The following is a 22,142-nucleotide window of genomic DNA, read 5'->3' as shown; positions in this document are numbered from 1 at the left end:
TCTTTTCTTAGATGCAAGATAGATGAGGAGGTCACTCACAAGGCATGGTTGAACCGCTCCAACATCTTATTCACGGGCACAGATAAGTGGTCCCTGGACTCCCGCGTCTCCCTGGTGAACAACAACAACAGCGACTTCTCCATTAAGATAGAGAGAGTGATGGTGGCAGACGAGGGACCCTACACATGCAGCTTCCAGGCCAGAAACCAGCCTCGAACGGCCCACGTCTACCTCATCGTTCAGGGTACGTTGATCGGGGCGCCGCTTACAGTCATGACCCTGTAAGTTCGATTAAACCATCAAAATATGGGGGAAATATTTTTGAAATATTTGAAAACACTGAACTTGGTTGAGGTATTTATCTGACAAAATTATTTGGGAAAAATACAGCTACATGTTTTATTTTACTGTGCAAAAGAAAATGCATTGACAAACAAAACCTCACAGGAAAATGAATACAACATAATCAGTTATTAATATTTCGTCGTTTCTACCTAACCAAAAATTATGCCGGCAAAATTTGACATGTCATTGCGTTATCACAAATTGACGCCAAGCACAACTACGCAATATGCTTACAATTTATTTATTTTTTTAAATCATATTTGACTAAAGGGTGACCATGTCAGTTTTCCTATAGGCCTCACTTTTGGCCAGAGCTGTATGTGTCAGCAATGAACACAAAAAAATGCAAAAATATGAATGTTTTCTAAAAAGGTTTCAGAAATACAAAAGATTCAAACTTTATATCTCACAGTTCTGACTTAATTTAGGTTGAATTAATCACACTTCTGACTTTATAGTACTTTACCTACAGTATATCACACAATGCTAATTTAAATCTCACAATGTAACATTATATCTTTCAATATTGACACTGACTGTATCTAAACTTTACAATTTAAAAGTTTGGGGTCAGTACGTTTCTTTTTATGTTTTGAATGAGTATCTTCTGCTCACCAAGGCTGTGTTTATTTGATCAAAAATACAGTAAAATTGTGAAATGTTATTAGAATTTAAAAGAACAGTTTTCTATGTGAATATATAGTAAAGTGTCATTTATATCCTGTGATCAAAGCTGAATTTCAGCATCATTACTCCAGTCTTCAGTGTCACATGATCCTTCAGAAATCATTCTAATATGATGATTTGATGCTCAAGAAACATTATTAACATGATTAATATTAATGTTGAAAACAGTCATATATATCTGGAAACTGATTTTTATTTTTTATTTTTTTCATGATTCTTTAATGAATAGAACGTGACACATGAATATTTTTGTAACATTATAAAATTGTGACTTTTGATTTACGTTTAATCATTTAGCTGATGCTTTTGTCCAAAGCCACTTACAAATGAGGAGAACAGTAGAAGCAGTCGAACCAACAAAAGAGCAACAGTACTCAGTACATGTTACATATATATAAATCATAGATCAATTTAATGCATCCTCACTGAATAAAAGTAGTAATTTTTATTTATTTTTATTTTTTATTTAACTTGCTCACCACAAAAAAAAATATATACAAATTGTGAGATATAAAGTCACAATTACTTTTTTTATTTTATTTTTATGCTGGGCTTCCATAGATTTCTGTCCATCCAAAAGAAAAACAACACAAATGATGCCTGAGACATGCATTAGAACAGACCCTTCTCCTCGTGGATATCTAGTTCTTTTGCTTCTATGAGTTTCAAACAAACAAACACCTTCCAGAGAGTGTGTGCCACTAACCAGCGTAACTGACACTCAGTGGCTATTTCTTCCCTGAAAACGCTTATTTATTTTATCGATCAATATGCACAGACTGAACAGACTGTCGGTGTGCCATCGAAGCTACGAATGGTTTACTTTCAGTTATCTCTGCGCATTAAAGTTGATGAGTTTACCATCAATTTTAACATCAAAAAGCTAATTTCTGATTCAAGTGCTTCTCTTCCTTTATATCATTCCAAACCCATTTGATTTTTATTTCTGCTGTGAAACATAAAAGAAGCAATTCCTTTAACTCTTTCCCCACCAGCAGTCCCAGCATTTTCCAGCGTATTCACAAAACGCTCATGGTGGCCAGAATATTTTGTTGTATGAATACATAATCCGTCAATATATCAAAGGAAAGAACAGAGCCTCTGCTCATTTTATGCCAGCTTCATTCATTCCTTATCAAACGTGAATGTGGGTACGTTTCTAAAAACACACACAACACTTCGAACCAGAAGCTGAGAATATCGCAAGACTTCAGCCGGACTGGATTTGGAAGGATGATCAAAACATGGCAGTTTCGATATATTTGCTGTTGAATGTGTGTGTGATCACGTTATCTTTCCTCGGAAACATCGGCTCTTCATTAAAGGGGTGGTATAATGCCCTTTTCACAAGATGTAAAATAAGTCTCTGATGTCCCCAGAGTGTGTATGTGAAGTTTCAGCTCAAAATACCCCACAGATATTTTTATATAGCATGTTAAAGTTGTCACTTTTTGAGGGCGAGCAAAAACGCACCGTTTTGTGTCTGTTTCTTTAAATGCAAATGAGCTGCTGCTCCTGGCACAGTGGGCGGAGCTTCAAGAGCTCGTGTCCTTTTACCTCACACACACATGCACTGAAAATTTCAAAAACGTTTAGCTTTTTATGTTCAAACCGGATTCTGACAATGATGGAGAGACTCAAGAAGTGACAACATGATTAGCATATTCTGTCTTGATAATCTATAAATCGTGTTCAGGGGGCGGGGTTTATGTACATTCTAGGGTTAGTGATGTCACTAACCCGGGAGGAAGCTTGTGTAGTCCCTACCAGCCGTCTGTTGTAGTCCTTAAAAAGCAATTTCTTTAAAAGCAAATATCTCCCTTTGCTTTGAACTTTGAGCGTTGTAACTTTGCAGATGTTGTTTATGATCAAACAGCAACATTACACACTAACTAAAGTTAGAAAAGTCAAATCATAATCAACCACCCCTTTAATTAGAGGAGAGCGGGGCACAACCTAACGCGGGGCTCATTGTAACCCACTTGTTTTAAATACTTCCACACAAGCATGACAAAACTTAGTGTATGTACTAGTTATGCCATATCAACACTATACTGAGAAGAAATTGCGGCAAAATTCAGAAATCTTTGGAAGATATCACTGAACATTTATTTAACCATAGCCAAAGTAAATGTCTTACTTGTGTTCATTTTTTATCTTGATTTTTGGTGTTTATTTAAAATTAGACAAATCTGATATTATTTTAATCTTATATCTGTTATTTAACAGTTTACATTTAAATTTATGCATTTGGCAGACGCTTTTATCCAAAGCGACTTACATTGCATTTCAAGGTACACATTTACATTCTTATCAGTTCTTGCTTTCCCTGGGAATCGAACCCGTGACCTTGGCGTTGCATGCGCCTGTTTGAGCTACAGGAGAGCTGAGACAGTTCTTTAATGCTAATCTAACCAGCAAAAGACACTAGCCGGGTTTAAATCCCAGTTGTGCAGGAGGGGCATGTTGTCACACTGCGTTACTTTTAGAACTATTATATTCTATTGAGAAAACATGACAAAAAGGTGAATAAAAACTGAGAGTCAATGCTCAGCAATTATGAATTATTATTATGTTTTGAACTATGTTGTATAGCTGTGTTTTCCTGTGTGTTCGTTGTCAAACTTAAAAATTATTTTATCTTTAATTATTAAAAAATGCCATTATTTTATATGAAAAAGTTAATAATTGTGTTTTATTGAGTTTAGTTTGTCCTGTATATATATTTTGTATTAGATCAGATAGCATTTTAATCTGTTATATGGTCATGTTACAATGTGCCCACCGGCCACCTATGGGGCATGTTGTCACATTTCACTTCCATTCTTTGGGGTATATCAAGAAAAAAGTAAACACTGTATTAATAAAACAAAACCACATAATTGTACTAGACGTGTGAAATTATTGTGATTAACACAAACTGAGAAAGTCAAAAAGTGTTAGTTTGTGCCTCGCTCTCCACTACTTTGTTAGTGCTAAAAAAGTATTTTTTATATAATATAAATGTGTGTATTATTAATGTAATCTGGACGTTCTGCACTACATTCGCCATGTTGTCATTATCATGTGATCTACCAGCGTCAGTTACGTCGCTTCACTGCCATTCATAAATCCTCTCCTGTGGCCTCATGGGATAGTAAAGTGTCCATCGTATGCACATGAGTAGCCTACTGTGAATTTGGACATACTTCTTTTTTCCCATGGTGTTTTTCGCCTACTATATAGTAGGGAAGTATGCGATTTCCAATGCAACCATTTTCTATCCACTCCGTCTCTGTCTGATTTATGCAGATCTTTTTCATCACTTGTTTTTCGATCCGAAGATGCTGTACTATTTCGGAAGATGTGCAATAGCGCCCCCTACCGTATAACAGTGAAATCACGGGTTGCCAGAAAAAGTTGTCAATTGCTGGGAAGCGTTGTGTCATAAATGATGGAAACTCTCATCAGTGGCGGGGAAAGAGTTAATGGCAGTAGCAAGAAGACCAGAGGGCTTGACACAGATGTAATGAGCATCGGAGGGGTGGTTATGCTCAGTAATCTTTAGTCTGACCGGCTGTGAGAGGCGGGGACGGGTTGTGCCGACTGTCACGTCAACAGCAACATGAGTAAGAGTTCCAGCGATCCTGACTGACGTGATTTATTGGCAGCAGACCCTTCCTCTGATGGATTGCTTGCACCCCTCCCTTTCCTTCAACCCCAACCCAACCCTGCCGGCGGGAAGTTGTCAATTGTTATGTATATCACACCATGCATGGTGCGTTTTCCTGTTGCACAAGATTGAAAATATCAAAGAAAGGCTTCACGATATTGGAGTTTTCTCTGCAATATATAGCTTTATTAAAATAGCTCTATTTGGAAAGAATGAATCATTCTAGAATGTTTAGGGTGATTTTGTTGGGGACTGTATATGTGGATTGCTTCTGCCATGGAAACAAAATTAGAATAGTAACTGTGACTATTTAAAGTCATAATTGTGAACTTTAAACTCGTAATTGAAATCGAGAGAAAAAAGTCAGAATTCTGAGTTGCAACTTCCTAAAAAGTTTTAAAATATATATTTTTTTCAAGTGTGAAATTCTTTAAGGATGAATAATTTGGGAAAAACTTGAAAAATGTGTGTGTGTTCATAATTTACCCTCCTTTTTACAAGGACCAACTCAAACCATAAAGTAAAAGGTTTTTTTTTTTTTTTTACTGTTTTTGACCAGTTCAATATGACTATAAAATTATTATTAATATGATGATGACTTTATTTAATTATTATTAAATAAATTAAATTAAATAATAATATATAGTAATAGTAATAAAGTGAAATTTATAGTAATAACACTATTTTACTGTAAACTAAAAATAGAATTAGTCACACTTTATCGAATAGGGTCCAATTCTCACTATTAACTACAACTTTTGCCTCAATAAACTCCTAATTACTGCTTACTAATAGTTAGTAAGGTAGTTTAGGTAGGATTAAGGGATGTAGAATATGGTCATGCAAAATAAGGCATTAATATGTGCTTTATAAGTCCTAATAAACAGCCAATATCCTAGTATTATAATAGGCAACTAGTCAATTGTGAGAATTGGACCCTAAACTAAAGTGTTCCCAAAATTACAAAACCAATACATCTTCATTTTTCAAACGGTATATCAAGCTTTTATTTTGATGGGTTGCCAGCAAATAAATAAATGCACTATCAGTTAGTTGTATATTAATTTACACGCGTGCAGCAAACGAACCAAGCCATTCTGAGACTGAATCATGAACAACATGTGTGTAAATGACGTTCAGCCCTATAAAGTGAAGAATATTTCATAGAAAGCTACTTGGCCGGTCTGAATGCGTGTTCAAAATGCATGTCAAGTACGCTGTTGGCCGACCGGCAGGCCAGAACCATCTTACCAAACACAGGCTTTTTTATCTGCCACACGGAGCTTTGCAGACAGATGACCGTATTTGCTCGATACCATTGTGCCCTCAATTTTAGTCTTAGTGCGATATGAGCGAAAATAATTACACCCCCCAGTCACTCCTCCAACAGGGAAAAATCTGCTCTGGGTCCAATCTCAAGTTTATCGTCGGACGCATTTCGCCCTGTTAGAAAACTGAAAAATGGACTGCTTGAGAATGCCTCGCAGGCCAAATCTTTGGCCATCTTCATTAAAGCTCTGATCATAGGCCATTTAAATTCAAGGACCGGCTCATTATCCGTACAGCATTATGCATTTCCCTCTGCTTTGGGAATTTAGTCCAAAACAGCTGATTGGAATCATTTATAAACCCTGAAACAAACAACCCGTCTCGAGTAAATTTATTCGGCTTGGGTTTTTTTTAAACTAAGGTTGATTTTTGACAGCTAAGCCGTGATATAGTCACTCTGTTTTCATTTATCTTAATTAAAAACTTCTGTTTTGCAGTGCCGGCCCGGATAGTGAACATCTCGCAGGATAAATCGGTGAATGAAGGCGATGACGTGAACCTCTTCTGCCTGGCGGTCGGCAGACCCGAGCCCACTGTGACCTGGAAGGACTTCAGATGTGAGTATTACTGAGTATTTGTCATACTGTAAATGAAGGTCAAGTTAAAGGGACAGTTCATTCTGTCATAATTTACTCACCATAAAGTTGTTCCAAACCGATATGATTTTCTATCTTCTGCTGAACTCAGAGGATGATATTTTGAAGAAAATCAGTAGCCAAACTGTTTATGGACCCCATTGACTTCCATAGTATTTTTCTTCCACTACGGAAGTCAACTGTTTAGTTACCGACCTTCTTAAAATGATCGTCTTTTGTGTTCAGAAGAAAGAAAATCAAACAACTTTTGAATGATCATTTTTGGGTGATCTGTCAGTTTAAGCGCATTGCATTGTGGGATACCGTTTACTCGGCTTTCAAGTCAAGTCAAGTCATCTTAATTTATATAGTGCTTTTAACAATGTAGATTGTTCCAAAGCAGCTTTACAGAGATACAAGGATAGTTTAAAGTAACAGAGATTGTTTTGGCTTTATAGCAGTTCTTGAATAAAGTTATTTTCCAGCTAAAGTTCATTTGATTGATTCACTTCGGTCGCAGCGATCATTAGTTATTAACTTAGTGGCCGCCAACACGACACCGCTTCAACAGGAAACTCTACACAGACTTTAAACGCGAGATCTGTGAGAACGCTGATGGCGTGCACATGCGTGTTACGAGTTCAGTCTATTGGTCTGCACGTTTGAATACATGTGTGCAGGTTTGTAATTCCCTACAAACCAAGCCTTAAAAAACTACTTGTCTGGCCTTAACATTTTGATACAGAATTGTGTCACTTCGGGGTCGATACGCGAACCGAATGTTCCCGACAACGCTTTATCTGTAAAGTGGTAAAGGGATCCTCCATAAGGAGAAACTAGTTGGCACTTTAGCATCCCGCTATGACATCATGTTCAGGCGCAGGTCCTTCATCAGATCTGGATACGGCCTGGAGTCGGCTTTGTGTCTAAACATTTTATTTTTGTGGATATATGTGTAACTGTCATGAAATTATATTTTGTATTGGTCCTTAAAAATGCCACATATATGTTTGGACATTTTGCATAACAAAAATTTTGCATGTTATTTTTGTAGCATGTATATATACAGCCTTTTACACATTTTTTTCAATCCAACAATATTCTTTTAAAACCAAAGCATGGGTATTTTATACATAAAATGTGCATACTATAAGGACTTGCATGCCATTATGAATGTAGTCTTAGTGATTTACAGCTCAGATTTCATTATGGATAATTACAGCCACAACCAGGGTGATAATTGTCAACATCATCCTCTTTGTCACCATTATCGCTCTGCCACAATATTAATAATTATGGTTATCATTAGCATGCTATTTATAACTTTCAATACCGTTGATATTAGCTGCATTCATTTCCAGTGGTCGTTATAACAGGACCAGCAATTTTTGTTTAATCTTTTCACGATATGATTACAGGACATGGTAGGGATCATCATTTACCCTCATTTATTTTTCAACTGAGTCTTTTGAATTAAACTCAAGAGTCGCTCTGCCTGTAAACGGAGCAGATTCACATGAATAGACCAGCTGAGCTCAGATACTAAACCTCTAGTGTGTCCGTGTAGTGCACACATTGAAGAGCCGGTCGCAGATAGTATTGGCGTGCGTCTCAAATCCGTCCAGTTATGATTCATCAAGGGGAGGGTCTTTGATTTCATCACTATGTGAGTGTTGAGAACATGCATGTTTCATATTTTACTCCAAAATCAAAAGAATTCAGTTACATTTATGCATTTGCCAGACAAAAATGACAGTGCATTTGGGATACAAAGTTTATTATTGGGAATCAAACCTATGACCTTGGCATTGTTAGCATCATGCATTACCAGTTACAGAAACATAAAAGAAAATGCATATTTTTCCCCCTATGTAAATTCTCATTACTGTAATGCAAAAACTATACCATAATGTGAAAAATGTATTTATATTATTTAAACTTATGAGTGTATCCCTTAATTTATGCAGATAAAAAAAAAAATCATATTAACTATTACAATAATGAGAATCTAATGAGAATCAAAATAGTTTTTATTATGTATGCAAAATATTTGTGCTCGATTCAGGATAAATTGAGGATTACTTTTGTTTGTTTGTTTAAAAAAGAGATCACGATTCTCACACAATTGTGAACAGACAGCTAAAAAAAAATAGCATGCAATTTACTTGAGGTTCTGACAAAACGTTAATTTCTGCTTATTTTATTGATATGAATGAATGAATGACATTTTTTTAATGGTTTGAAAGAATGATTCAATGACCCAGAAAGCCTTCTCCTGTTTCATTACTGGATGAATCACCGTTTCACCGATGAATCACTAGTCATGACATTAGGAAAGTGTCACACTGCTTTATAATATTAGTTATAATATCTGCTTTGAGCACTGCAAAAAAAGCTTTTCTTACTTAGTATTTTTGTCTGGTTTCCAGTCCAAATATCAAAAAATTCTTAAATCAAGATGCATTTACTAGATAAGTAAAATTAGATAAGATATTACGTCTTGTTTTCCGGGGGAATTGATCAAAATTAAGTGAGTTTTTGCTTAAAACAAGCAAAATGATCTGTCCATGGGGTGAGAAAAATAATCTTAATTCAAACAGAAACAATATAATTTTTCTTATGGACAGATAATTTTGCTTGTTTTAAGCAAAAACTCACTTAATTTTGATTTATTTCCCCAGAAAACAAGACATAATATCTTATGGCATTTTACTACTTTAGTAAATGCATGTTGATTTAAGAATCTTTTTGATATTTGGACTGGAAACAAGACAAAAATACTAAGTAAGAAAAGCATTTTTTGCAGTGAGTCTTTAGTTTCAATTCTTATGAATAATCCAATCTATTGGTTTGTGTCCATTAAGTTTAAAAAATATATATTTTGGACTGTATTTTTATTTAAATTTTTTATGTATCATATTATTATATTATTGCAAATAAATATTTTTTTTCCATTGCATCAGCAAAAATAACCACATTGTGGTATATACTGTTATCATGATATAAGATTACCTCTACTCTGCATAAAACCGTAGCCATAGCTCCTGTGGTCCTTGTCTGCGGATCTCTCGCTCTGTGCTTTTCCCCACTCAGCACTTCCTCCACACCTCATAACCCACCGGCACGGCAGGAATAAAGAGAGGGGCGTAAAGCGCCACAGAAAGAGCCACATTGTTATTCAGCGCGAGTCACTGCGGTGGAGCTACTGGTTGCCAGCAGCAGGGCGAGAAATTGGGCGTGTAGATTAGGCCAGAGAAACAGAAAGCCATCTGGACCTGTACATCACACTGTAGGGAAGCAGACAGGGCGCGATGACATCACAATCACACACCTGTCCGTCACTGACAGAAGACACGCCCACTCCGTCGATAACACCGTAACCAGGAGCTTACATCACACACGCACGTCTAAACGGATTGAAGCCGGCATTACTCACGCGTTCGACAGGTCAGTTTCATTCATTAGACTGACCACCCACACACATTCTGTCCAGTACATGTTAAAGGGTTAGTTCAGCCAGAAATTAAAATTCTGTCAGTAATTACTCACCCTCATGTTGTTCCAACCCTGTAAGACTTTCGTTCATCTTCGGAACACAAATTAAGATATTTTTTGATGAAATCTGAGAGCCATCTCACTCCTCCATAGGCTTCTCTGGGATTGATATCTGCCATCCCAGAAAAGTTAGTAAAGACATTGTTAAAATAGTCCAAGTGACTACAGTGGCTCAACCTTCAGTTTATCAAGCGACGAGAATACTTTTTGTGCGAAAAACTCCAACTCTTCATTTTCTTCTGTGTGTCTCTGAGTGAGTTCACGTAGTGTAACAGCGCAGCGCTTCTGGGTTGTACGTAGAGGTCCTGAACCCGGCCCGTACCTGCGATCATTTAACCCGACCCGACCCGACCCGACAATTACATTTACATGTTAAGCCCGAACCCGAGGTCCACTCTGTTTCTCACAACAAATACCATTTTTGCAATATGTTGTATTTAATGATTGCTTGAAACGGTAAACAAATACATGTAGGCGCAGCGGCCCTATAAGCACAGCAGTAAGAGAAAAACTTACCAATCACGTAACTTTGCTGTGGTCGAACAAGTGTAACAGTCACACATTTCTCTGGAACTCAAACTTTAAACTTGAAAAAGTTCATGCAGTGTTGCAAAACTATTTACACAAATATATCCTTCTCAGCATGAGTTATGAAGTAAGAGAACGGCGTCGACAGTTGATGGTTTCAGCGCCGTCCTCCTCTGATTGAAAGTTATAGTCCAGCTGCACTGAAGTTTCTCTCGCTGCTGCTGCTACTTGCAGGGATGCTGAGGATACTACGGGCCAGTTTTGACAGTAAGGGCAAAATATATATATATATATCTGAGAGAGAGAGCCTGTAGCTGTGTCTGAAATCGCTCCCTATCCACTATATAGTGCACTATTTAGGGTGTCGGCCATCTTGTAGTGGTGTCCGAATTCTGAGTGAACGACATCATTCCCTACATTCGTTCACTACTTTTACCCACAATCCTCTCTGAATTCGAGTGTACATCCGATGTACACTTGCTGAGACACTATTTCCCACAATCCAACACGATAAGGCGATAGAGCGCGAATGAAAAATAAATATGGCGGACGGCAACAATGCCATGGCAACGGCGCACGCGAGATAGAAAACAATCATTTGAAGGACACTGACTGGAAACCCCGCGAAAGTAATGTCTGAAGTAATGAAAGTAATGTTTAAATAACGGAGGTTTTTTAACGGAGGTTTTTTTTTTTTGACAGTTTTATGTATTTATTTATTTATTTAGTTATATATATACCGTTATATCTATATTTGAATAAACAAATGTGTTGTGTAGTGTTTTGTTCTCTTTTATTTTCACATATAAATGTAAAAAGTAAATAAATATGACAAGCAAGTCTTTTTTTTTAATCAAATAACGCAATAAACGTGAAAAATACATACATAAAATTGTTACATACAATTCATACAGCCAAAAAAGGAAATATTAAAGATGGGTAGGTAATGTTTATGACGAAATTGTCCGAGCTCTCTGGCGCGTGATAATTATGTCAGCGTCCGAATTCGCTCACTCATTTTCGTTCACTCTTTGCTGATGTAGTGCACTCAACTGCCATTCACTATGTAGGGATTAGTGAATGAGTGAACCAGACACAGCTTGTGTGTCTGTGTAGCCAATGTACATTGCACATCTGCGCACGCATGTAACGTTACTTTCTCTCTCTCGCGTGCCGGTCACCACAACACAGCAAGCAGGCAAAGCACACGGCACGCAAACTATATAGCCTATTTAGTTTTTCTTAGTTACAAACCCGAACCCGACCCGAACCCGAGGCTGTTCATTAAACATTAACCCGAACCCGACCCGAAACACGAAGCATTTTCGGGACCCGTCGGGCTCGGGTCAGGTAGCAGACCTCTAGTTGTACGTCAGAACGTAGGCTCACTATTGGCCGACGCTCGTCATGTGTGTGTGATGCTGGCCAATAGTGAGCCTGCGTTCTGACGTACAACCCAGAAGTGCTGCCATTGTGAGAATAACATGTAATCAATAAAAAAGTAACTAGTCTGATTATGAGTATTTTAAAATACTTGTGCGTTCAAGAGACGAGTTTCAGCGGAAGAGTGACCTCTGACCCGACGTATGATGTAGGCATAACCACGTAACTCTCTCGTGAAACCATACGCCAATTATTTATCCGTGTACTTCATGTGCCTCATAATCTTGAATTAAAACAACTTCCCCTCCCTCTTGCAGCAGCTCTTCTCTTCTCTGATGACGAGGGCGGGGCAACCTGTCACTCACATGAGATCCACCAATAGCAAACCACAACCATCCAATCAATTCCCAATGGACAAAATCAAGCCCCGCCCAACATTTGTTCTTGTTCCAGAAGTCGTTTCACTCAGATATACGACACAATAGAGAAGAAAAGACTAGCACAACTTCCATTTCCTGCTGACTAGCACATTATTTCCTGTAAATTCTCATTACTGTAATGCCAAAACTATATGTAAACAATCCACTGGAGGCAAGTGTAAATGAGTTTATTATAAACAAAACCAAACATGAAACAAAAACATGGCGTGGCATGAAAACTCAAAACATGAACATGAACATGAACATGAACATGAACATGAACATGAACATGAACATGAACTCACAACAGTGGTTACAGAGAACAATACTTGACAAAGACACATGCCAAACATGAGGGCTTAAATACACAGACTAATGATAAGACAAGGGACACCTGTGAACAATGATCAGACAATTAACCAATGACAAGACACATGGCAGGATCACATGACAAACAGGAAATCACATGACAGACATGGAAACATGACATGAACAAACCCAAAACGTGACACTATACCATAATGAAAAGAAAATAATGATATATGATTTAAATTTAAATTTATACATTATGGCTGAAACCCTTAATTTATGCACAAAAAATATAGATATTGCAGCATTTTTAATGTAATTAAATAAAAAACTTGGTGGAATTTGGTGGAATTTGGTGGAAGTGCATATATTTAATTTTGAGCGCCACAGGAGCTATGACAACAATTTTATGCAGAGTAGGAGTAATTTTATATCACGAGAACAGTAAATATAACAATGTGTTATTTTTGCTGAAAATTCAATGGGAATCTTTTTTATATATGCAATAATATAAAATTATATAAAAAAGAATATACTTTTTTTTTTTTATCATTTGCAGCATGCAAACAGGAAAGAAAAAAAAACTTTTTTGTTTCTAAAATGATTCAATTAAATTATGGTATAATTACATATTTATTTATTTTTTTATTTGTATTATTAAACATGGATGTAGATCCAGTAGGAATCCCTGTTTGATTTCATCTAGCTGTATGTAATTCTAAAGCTGATTTTGTCGTTTCGCTGACATTTTCCAGCTGTAGCTTGAGCAAAAATGCATCTGGCCACATGGGAATGTGCCTGCCACAACTGTGAGAAATACTTTAAAATACCTTCTTATACTGTAAGTAAGCATCTCAGCTCGAAGTGTATGAGACACACCAGTCTTTTTACCTGTAAACCCTTTTTGTCAGGATAAGATTATGTTTTCCTCCCCAGCGGGTTGAAAGGTGCTCAGACGGCCTGACGAAGATCTCACAGGGGAACGATATTTATTACGCTAATGGAATGAGTGAATAACATTGCTGTAAACCCCAGCGTGTGCTCAGTCGGGTGGCATCGGCAGCTGCAAATAATCCTCTCCAGTTCAGTAGCTGTGCTAATAATCCCCCGGAATAATCTTCAATTAGAAAAGGTGCCGAATTTGTGGCATAAAGTCCCGGTGGTTGTGAATTAAAAGCTGTGCGGTTGCCTTTGTGTTTGGCTGAAGCCAGAGAGAGACTACTAAGAAGTGGATTATTCGGGTTGACACCGAGATTTTTGTTTGCCGTTCTGCAGTCTGACTATTGTAGTTGAAAAAGAACAAAGTATGCTTGCATCATGTATCCGTTCTCGCTGTCATTGTTGTACTAACATCATCCACTTTCATCACACAGAGGCAAATCCACCGTTGCCCCTGTAACTGAAGATTTCTGTTGTTGTCTGTTTCGTCTCGCTGAAGGGAAAGAAGTGCCTTAGAGATGCCAGATTTGTAGTTCACAATGGCCGGTAAATAAAGCTCAGTGATGCATTGCCCAACACACGTTCTGTGATGTTTATCTGAGGGCGACGCAGACACGAGTTTCTTATCAAAGCCTTTCAGTTTATTCCACGGACCTTTTGTCACTCGCCTCCTCCTATCATTGCTCCTGTTAAATAAATGCATTTTATTCTGTTGAAATTAACTGTAATCAAGGTGAAGTGTGCCATTTCTGCTCCACTAGAAGCACCAAACAGAATTGCGAACATAACTAGAAAAGAAAAGGTTCATCGCATTAATTTTAGTTTGAAGTCTGAAGGTTATATAATTTTCAGAACTTGTTTAGTTTGAAGACATGTGCAAAGTGTGAAGGTTATATAAGGTCTGTGGAGTTTGAGAATTGAGATGTGGTTGTTATTTTGTGTGCAGTTTCTAGTTGTTAAAGTTGATGTATGTAATGTTTTTCTCGTTTCTCGTCCTCCCTGCCAATCCGTCTCTACAACACGACTTCCCCATCCAGCTAGATTCATCATCAAGGTCGGTCAGAAATCTTGGAGTAATATTTGATGACCAGCTGACCTTCACAGACCACATTACAAAGGCCTCTCGATCATGCCAGTTTGCACTGCACAACATCAGGAAGATCAGGCCTTTCCTAACTGAGCATGCAACACAACTTCTCGTCCCAGGTCATATCTAGGCTTGATTAGTGCAATGCTCTTCTGGCTGGACTTCCATCATGTGCAACTAAACCTCTACAAATGATTCAGTTTTGTAACTTTGTATTTTGAGCACTTCTTGCGTTGTTTTTGCCTCTTCACGATGACTCGCTTAATTTAGTCCTAATTTGTAAGTCTTGTGGATAAAAGCGTCTGCTAAATGACTAAATGTAAATGTTTTTTTGACTTTACTATTGCATAAATACCATAATACCATAGTAAAAATACCATATGTTTGCAGATATTTAGGAAACATGCTGATTTCACATACTCATTCTCAGTAAAACAATGCTGAATCCCGTTATTTTACTTTGAAATGTGCAATCCGTGTCGGAATGTCTGTTTCCCTTTCAAGGGAACTCCCGTTGCGTCGAAAACTGACGCTATGGGAACGCTTTGCGTGATGACGTCTTGAAGCACATGTAAAATCAGTCCAATGGTGTGGCGGAACGTCAGAGGCGGGTGACGTCACGTACCAGGAAGCTATAAAAGCCGGCCCGAAACAGAAAACGAAAGCTTTCTGAGTCTTCAGTTGCGCTCTGTGTTGAATCTGTCCTTGTTATTTGGTGTTGTCTGTCTATATTATATATATATATATTCAGTATGGCGAGCAAGCAGCAGTGTGTGTCCATCCCTGCCCGCGTTATTTAACGGGAGGTGATACTCACACTCTTTGTGTTGTTTGTTTGGGTGAGGAGCATGCCCAGTCAGCACTCGAGGGTGGTGACTGTGTGCATTGCGAGGCGCTTCCATTGCGTACGCTCCGATCCCGCTTGGCTCGGTTCAATCCCGATCACGTTCCCCAGGGCTTGGGTCCCGCCGCTGCCGAGGCACGGCGTCGATCTCAGACCTGGGGTTCACAAATGGATTTATCAGTGGATGTTGAGACGGGCTCTGCCTTATCTCAACATCCTTCTGATAGATCCAGTGCCTCTCATCAGGGTGTGGAAGCACGCGCTGCGGTTTCTTCCCCCCCGATGGAGGCACCAATACTGCAATTGTCCAGCTCTGAGGAGTTGGACGTTGTTAGTATTGAAGCTGAGTCTGAGGATTCGCCACCTCAGTCTCACGCTTTTGAGGAATTGCTCGATGTTGTCACGAGAGCAGTTCACAGATTATCTATTGAGTGGCCAGAGGATAGGCAGGACGTTCGTTCGAAAAGTAAGCTCGACGAACGCTTCCTGCCATCTCGTACACAGCCTCAGCGAAGAAGCCTTCCGTTTTTCCCCGATCTCCACACCGAGGTGTCGAAATCGTGGGGAAAACCGGTTTCATACAGAGTGTATGCACCACAAACATCCCACTATTCTTCCATTCACAAATATAAAGAATATGGTTATGGGGAGATGCCGAAGGTGGAGGAGACGCTTGCGAGCCATCTCTCTCCAGCAACGGCATCTTCCCTGAAAGCTCCTTCACTTCCCTCTAAGCCAGTAAAATTCACATCATCTCTGCACAGATCTGTCTCTCAGGGCCACCAAGGAGACCGCTAAATCAATCGGGCGGTCTATGGCAGCCCTGGTGGCCACTGAGAGGCATCTGTGGCTCAATTTGAGCGATATAAAAGAGAAAGAAAAGCACGTTCTCTTAGATGCTCCGGTTTCCACTGTTGGTTTATTTGGTGATGCAGTAAACAGTGCGGTAGCTAAATCTCAGGAAGCTGCTAAACAGGCAGCTGCATTACAAAAACTTCTCCCCCGCCGTTCTTTCATTGAGGCTGCTGAGCGGGAGAAGCCTCACTCCTCTAAAAAGAGCGCTGAACATCGTGCCACTCAAAAACAGAGTGTGTCCTCTCGTGCTCCCCCACAAAAATCTCGGGGACACGGAGGGCGCTCTCAAACCCAGCAGTCTTCGAGGGGTAAAACGGATCTGCGGACCGTTATTACCGCCAAGAAGGCTGCTGGGAAAAAGTCCTGATGTCTGAGGGCTCAGGACAAATGAGGGTAGTCCCCCCGAAGCAGAGCGGTTAACACCTCTTTTCACGGTGCCCGTCTCTCTTCGGTGCCCTCAGGGGACCGTTCTGCCAACCCTGCCAGCTCTGGTGTTACAGGGCGCAGCGGTCTCCGGCGAGCACATATCTCAAGGTCCACCCGGAAACGTAGTGGCCTCGGGATGCCCGCCCCCTCTGAGGAGGGTGCTAGAGCAGTCTGTTTGGTCGTTCCCTGCCGGTGCGCCGTTACAGGGCGACGAACCGACTACTCAACAGCAGGAGAAAAATACGGTGCCGTCTCTCTTCGGTGCCCTCAGGGGACCGTTCTGCCAACCCTGCCGCCTCCGGTGTTACAGGGCGCAGCGGTCTCCGGCGAGCACATATCTCAAGGTCCACCCGGAAACGTAGTGGCCTCGGGATGCCCGCCCCCTCTGAGGAGGGTGCTGGAGCAGTCTGTTTGGTCGTTCCCTGCCGGTGCGCCGTTACAGGGCGACGAACCGACTACTCAACAGCAACAAAATCCAGAAACCAGTCTCGAGAGACTGGTACCTCTAGTAGAATCTTTGACAGCGTGGATGCTACTGTCAAATGTTTCTCGTTGGGTCCTGCAGACCGTGGAAAAAGGGTATTAGATACAATTCTATTAACGCCCACCGCGGTTTATGGGGGTCCTGCCCACAGTGGTGGGCCCCGAGCAGGGTCTGGTTATGGAACAGGAAGTAAACACTCTGTTAGAGAAAGGGGCCATAGAATATGTACACCCCTCCAACAGGGAAACCGGGTTTTACAGCCGGTACTTCATAGTTCCAAAAAAGGACGGGGGATTGCATCCCATTTTAGATCTTCGAGTTCTGTACGAGTCAGCCATGCAGCTCAAGTTCAAAATGTTAACCTTGAGACAAATCGTGCCACAGATCAGGTCCGAGGACTGGTTTGTCACGATAGACCTCAAGGACGCATATTTCCATCCGTCCGTGTCATTGGAAGTTCCTGAGGTTTGCTTTCGGGGGCAAAGCATACCAATATCGAGTTCTTCCATTCGGCCTGGCTTTATCACCCCGCACTTTCACCAAATGCGTGGATGCAGCTCTGGCGCCTCTGCGCCTCCGGTGTATTCGCATCACGAACTACATCGACGATTGGTTGATTTTAGCTCAGTCGCATTAGATGGCGGTTCAACATCGAGATGTTGTTCTCGCCCATATGAAAGAGTTGGGGTTACGGCTGAACGCCAAGAAGAGTGTGCTTTCTCCATTTTAGAGGACCACTTTTTTAGGCGTGGTTTGGGATTCAGTGTCGATGCAGGCGCGCCTGTCATCGCCACGCTTCGATTCCATCCTGGCAGCTGTGAGAAGTGTAAAGCTAGGCCAGCTACTCACTGTCAAACAGTTCCAGAGACTGTTGGGTCTCATGGCAGCAGCTTCCAACGGGATACCTTTTGGACTGCTGCACATGAGGCCCCTGCAGTGGTGGCTCAGGACCAGAGGGTTTATCCCCGAGGGGCAACCCATTTCGCACAATCAAGGTCACGCGGTGATGCCTACGTGCCTTGGTTATGTGGAAGAAACCTTGGTTCCTGTCCCAGGGCCCAGTGCTGGGAGCTCCTTGTCGTCGCAAACTGCTAACGACGGATGCTTCCCTCACGGGTTGGGGAGCGATCCTGAGGGTCGCTCATCTCAAGGTCTGTGGGAAGACCATCATCGTTCCTGGCATTCTATAGCCTAGAGATGTTAGCTGTCTTCCGGGCTCTGGGGAGCTTTATCACAGGTCTCAGGGGACACCATGTGTAGTACATACGGACAACACGTCGGTAGTCGCCTATATCAAGGGGGTTTGCGCTGGCATGCCATATCCTCTTGTGGTCCCAGGGGAAGTTGCTGTCACTCAAGGCAGCCTACATCCCCGGGGTCCAGAATATAGGAGCAGACACTCTGTCGAGACAGGGGCCGAGGCCCGGGGAATGGTGGCTCCACCCCCGAGGTGGTGGAGCTGATATGGAAATTATAAGTGGATCTGTTTGCGTCTCGAGAGACGTCTCACTGTCCACTTTGGTTCTCCTTCACGCATCCAGCTCCTCTGGGACAGGATGCTATGGTACAGACGTGGCCGAGGCTACGTCTGTACGCCTTTCCCCCAGTTGCTCTGCTCCCGGGAGTTCTGGAAAGAGTTCGCAGGGACCGGGTTTGCCTGCTTTTTATAGCCCCGCGCTGGCCGGGCAGAGTATGGTTTCCCGATCTTGTGTCCCTCCTCGACGGGCATCCTCTGGAGCTACCCGTCAGGAGGGACCTTCTGTCCCAAGCAGGGGGCTCAATATTTCACCCCCGCCCAGAACTGTGGAACCTGTGGGCTTGGCCTCTGAGGGGGCCCAGCTCATAGAGTCAGGTCTCTCAACTGAGGTTGTTGAGACCATTCTACAGTCCAAGCTCCCTCCACGAGGAAACTTTATGCCCTGAACTGAAGAGTATTCACCTCTTTGTGTAGTGACCGTCGGTTGGATCCAGTCAACTGCCCAATTGGTACAGTTCTGGAGTTCCTGCAGGACCGGTTCACTGCAGGTCTGACCCCGTCCACTTTAAAGGTTTATGTGGCGGCCGTAGGTGCTTACCACAGTCCTTTGGGTGGAATGTCTGTGGGGAAAGACCCTTTGGTATCTCGTTTCCCTCGTGGCACTTGGAGGTCCTCCTCCCTTTCGAAATCGGACCAGGAGGCGAATAATTTGCTTTGCCCTGTTCGGGCGTTAGACGCGTATGTCCACAGAGCTGCCCTGTGGCGTAAAAGTGACTTTTGCTCCCCTAACAAGGGAGGTCCAGTGTCTAAGCAAAGGATGAGCAAGTGGGTGGTTGAGACTATCTCACTGGCTTATGAGGCGGCTGGACAGCCTTCTCCTTTTGGCTGTCCGGTCGCTCTCTACTAGGAGTATGGCGGCCTCTAAGTATCGTTACAGGACGTCTGTGATGCGGCAGGCTGGTCCTCACCGCACACCTTCGTCAGGTTCTACTCTCTGGATTTAGACTCTACTCCAGGGTCTCATGTTTTGTCTTCTTAGTGCTGCTCACATGATTACACACAGGACAGACTTTTGTAGCTATGGAGGCGTTGGTATAGACGTTCCCATAGCGTCAGTTTTCGACGCAACGGGAGTTCCCTTGAAAGGGAACGCCTCGGTTACGACTGTAACCTCGGTTCATTGAAGAGGGAACGAGCGTTGCGTCGCCTTGCCATATCTCCTTCATGCCTGTCAGCGCGACTTCAGACTTTACGAAGCTTTCGTTTTCTGTTTCGGGCCGGCTTTTATAGCTTCCTGGTACGTGACGTCACCCGCCTCTGACGTTCCGCCACACCATTGGACTGATTTTACAAGTGCTTCAAGACGTCATCACGCAAAGCGTTCCCATAGCGTCAGTTTTCGACGCAACGCTCGTTCCCTCTTCAGGGAACCGAGGTTACAGTCGTAACCGAGGCGTTTTGTTTTGGTCTGTGTGACTCCGCCCAATGCCAATTCACCCAATAGTATTTGCCAGTTGGCGGAAAACACGGCGTACTGTAGCCATGAAAGCCAGAAAACAAACTGGGTCAGAGATCACAGATTCCATCCGATTCCAAGCCTCGACATCTATATAAATTCTCTATGAATGGGAACATATTAAGTCAGGGATAATGTACATCCAGCCAGTTGTTATCGCAGATTAAACCCTGACAGGGTAACAGGACGGTCTTGCATCAGCCTGAAGGGTTTATTCTGAGATAACAACTGGTTGGATGTACATTATCCCGCTTATTAAACAGCTACTTGCCACATATGTAAATAATTAGCCAAGAAATAATATGCCAACTATAATATTTTATAGGCTCACCAAATGCAAAACTTCCACAAGGAAAAAAACAGCAAGCGTAAAAGCGCCGACTTGTGAACCTGTGTTATCAGTATGTATACGTTTTTATTGGGGAATAACATACCTCTGGATGTCGCAATTGACCAATCAGAATCAAGTATTCCACACAGCCGTTTAATAAAATGTGGATAAATCAACTCATAAACTCACAGTATGTAATGCTGCCTTCACATGCTATCGGAATTATCGTAAATATGAGTTTCCTAGTCAAAATTTGTACATGAACGCCCTCTCAAGTCGTATTTACCACTGGAAACTCGAAAACGTTGGGCAGGCCATAAAATGTAAACATGGTGGAGGGGAGGATGATTGCTGCTGTGACTAGTATTCTTTACTAATTTTTTACACAACAGGTTCATCACCTTGTCATGTCATTAAAGTAGTGCATATTTACATAAATTTAATAATAATTTTAGTGTAGTGTATGTTTTATACACGGCAAAAATAGCCTGCATTTGACCCAAATTCCAGAATTATTAGCAAGCTGACTATCTAGATAGCACGGTGAATGTTTATATGGTTGTCAGTGAATGTGACGCTATATATCAGTTTGGCTTTAATATGATGTTCCCAATAAATAGGCAGGAATAAATCTGGTGTCCTCCATGATTCCTGTTCTTCCTGACAACAAAGCACTTGAATGCGTCGAGCTCGTAATCATGACTTCAGAAGTGGGAAGTAGGACATTTCCTATAGCACGTGAAGGCAGCATTAGTCCTCAATCTGGCAACCCGCGTGAGAGTCGAGTCTGACGAGGAGGGGCGGGAGAAACAACTCTCTCCAATATTTTGAATTTGGACTGCAGTACCCATTTCAACCTCTAGCTGTCAATATTACGTACTGCACCTTTAAAAAAAAGAGTTGAAAGAGAATGAAAATTCTGTCATCATTTACTCACCCTCAAGTTGTTTCAAACCTGTATAAATGTATTTCTTCTGCTGAACACAAAGGAAGATATTTTGAAGAATGTTGGTAACCAGACAGTCGATGGACTCCATTGACTTCCATAGTAGGAAAAAAATACAATGGAAGTAAATGGGGTCCATCAACTGTCAGATGACAGAAATTTCATTTTTAAGTGAACTATTCCTTTAAGGTATTGTGAGAGGATACTAGCGATCTGAAGATATATCATCAAGGTTTTTTTATGTATGAACAATTAATGCTACAGGACACAGCTGAAGCTGATCACTTAGAAACCACATTTTGTTTCAATTGGCCCAATACTTACATATGCTTACATTAGATTGGGGGGTGAAACATGTATGTGTTGAAACAGCCAATAATAAAATGTGACATTTTGTAAGTTTGCCTCATATTTATCTTGACTCCACAGCAAACCCTGTTCACCTTGAACACTGA

The 22,142-nt window shown here is 41.1% G+C and overlaps 1 protein-coding gene across 2 annotated transcripts in view; it reads left to right on the top strand.

Annotated features, from left to right (window-relative positions):
* Positions 1 to 22,142, top strand: part of iglon5 (IgLON family member 5) — a 409,655-nt gene that overhangs the window by 176,036 nt on the left and 211,477 nt on the right. For both annotated transcript variants that reach the window (XR_014200698.1, XM_082150106.1), the window contains exons 3-4: positions 12 to 244; positions 6,451 to 6,570. Coding sequence is in view for 1 of the 2 variants with exons in the window: in XM_082150106.1 (XP_082006232.1) it covers positions 12 to 244; positions 6,451 to 6,570 (353 nt within the window). In the remaining variant the exon portion in view is untranslated. The remainder of the gene's footprint in view (positions 1 to 11; positions 245 to 6,450; positions 6,571 to 22,142) is intronic.

The sequence above is a fragment of the Leuciscus leuciscus genome (genome assembly GCF_965113295.1).
Source record: "Leuciscus leuciscus genome assembly, chromosome: 20".
Classification (NCBI taxonomy): domain Eukaryota; kingdom Metazoa; phylum Chordata; class Actinopteri; order Cypriniformes; family Leuciscidae; genus Leuciscus; species Leuciscus leuciscus.
The sequence above is the reverse complement of the archived record's forward strand: the minus strand, read 5'-3'. Positions and strand labels throughout refer to the sequence as shown.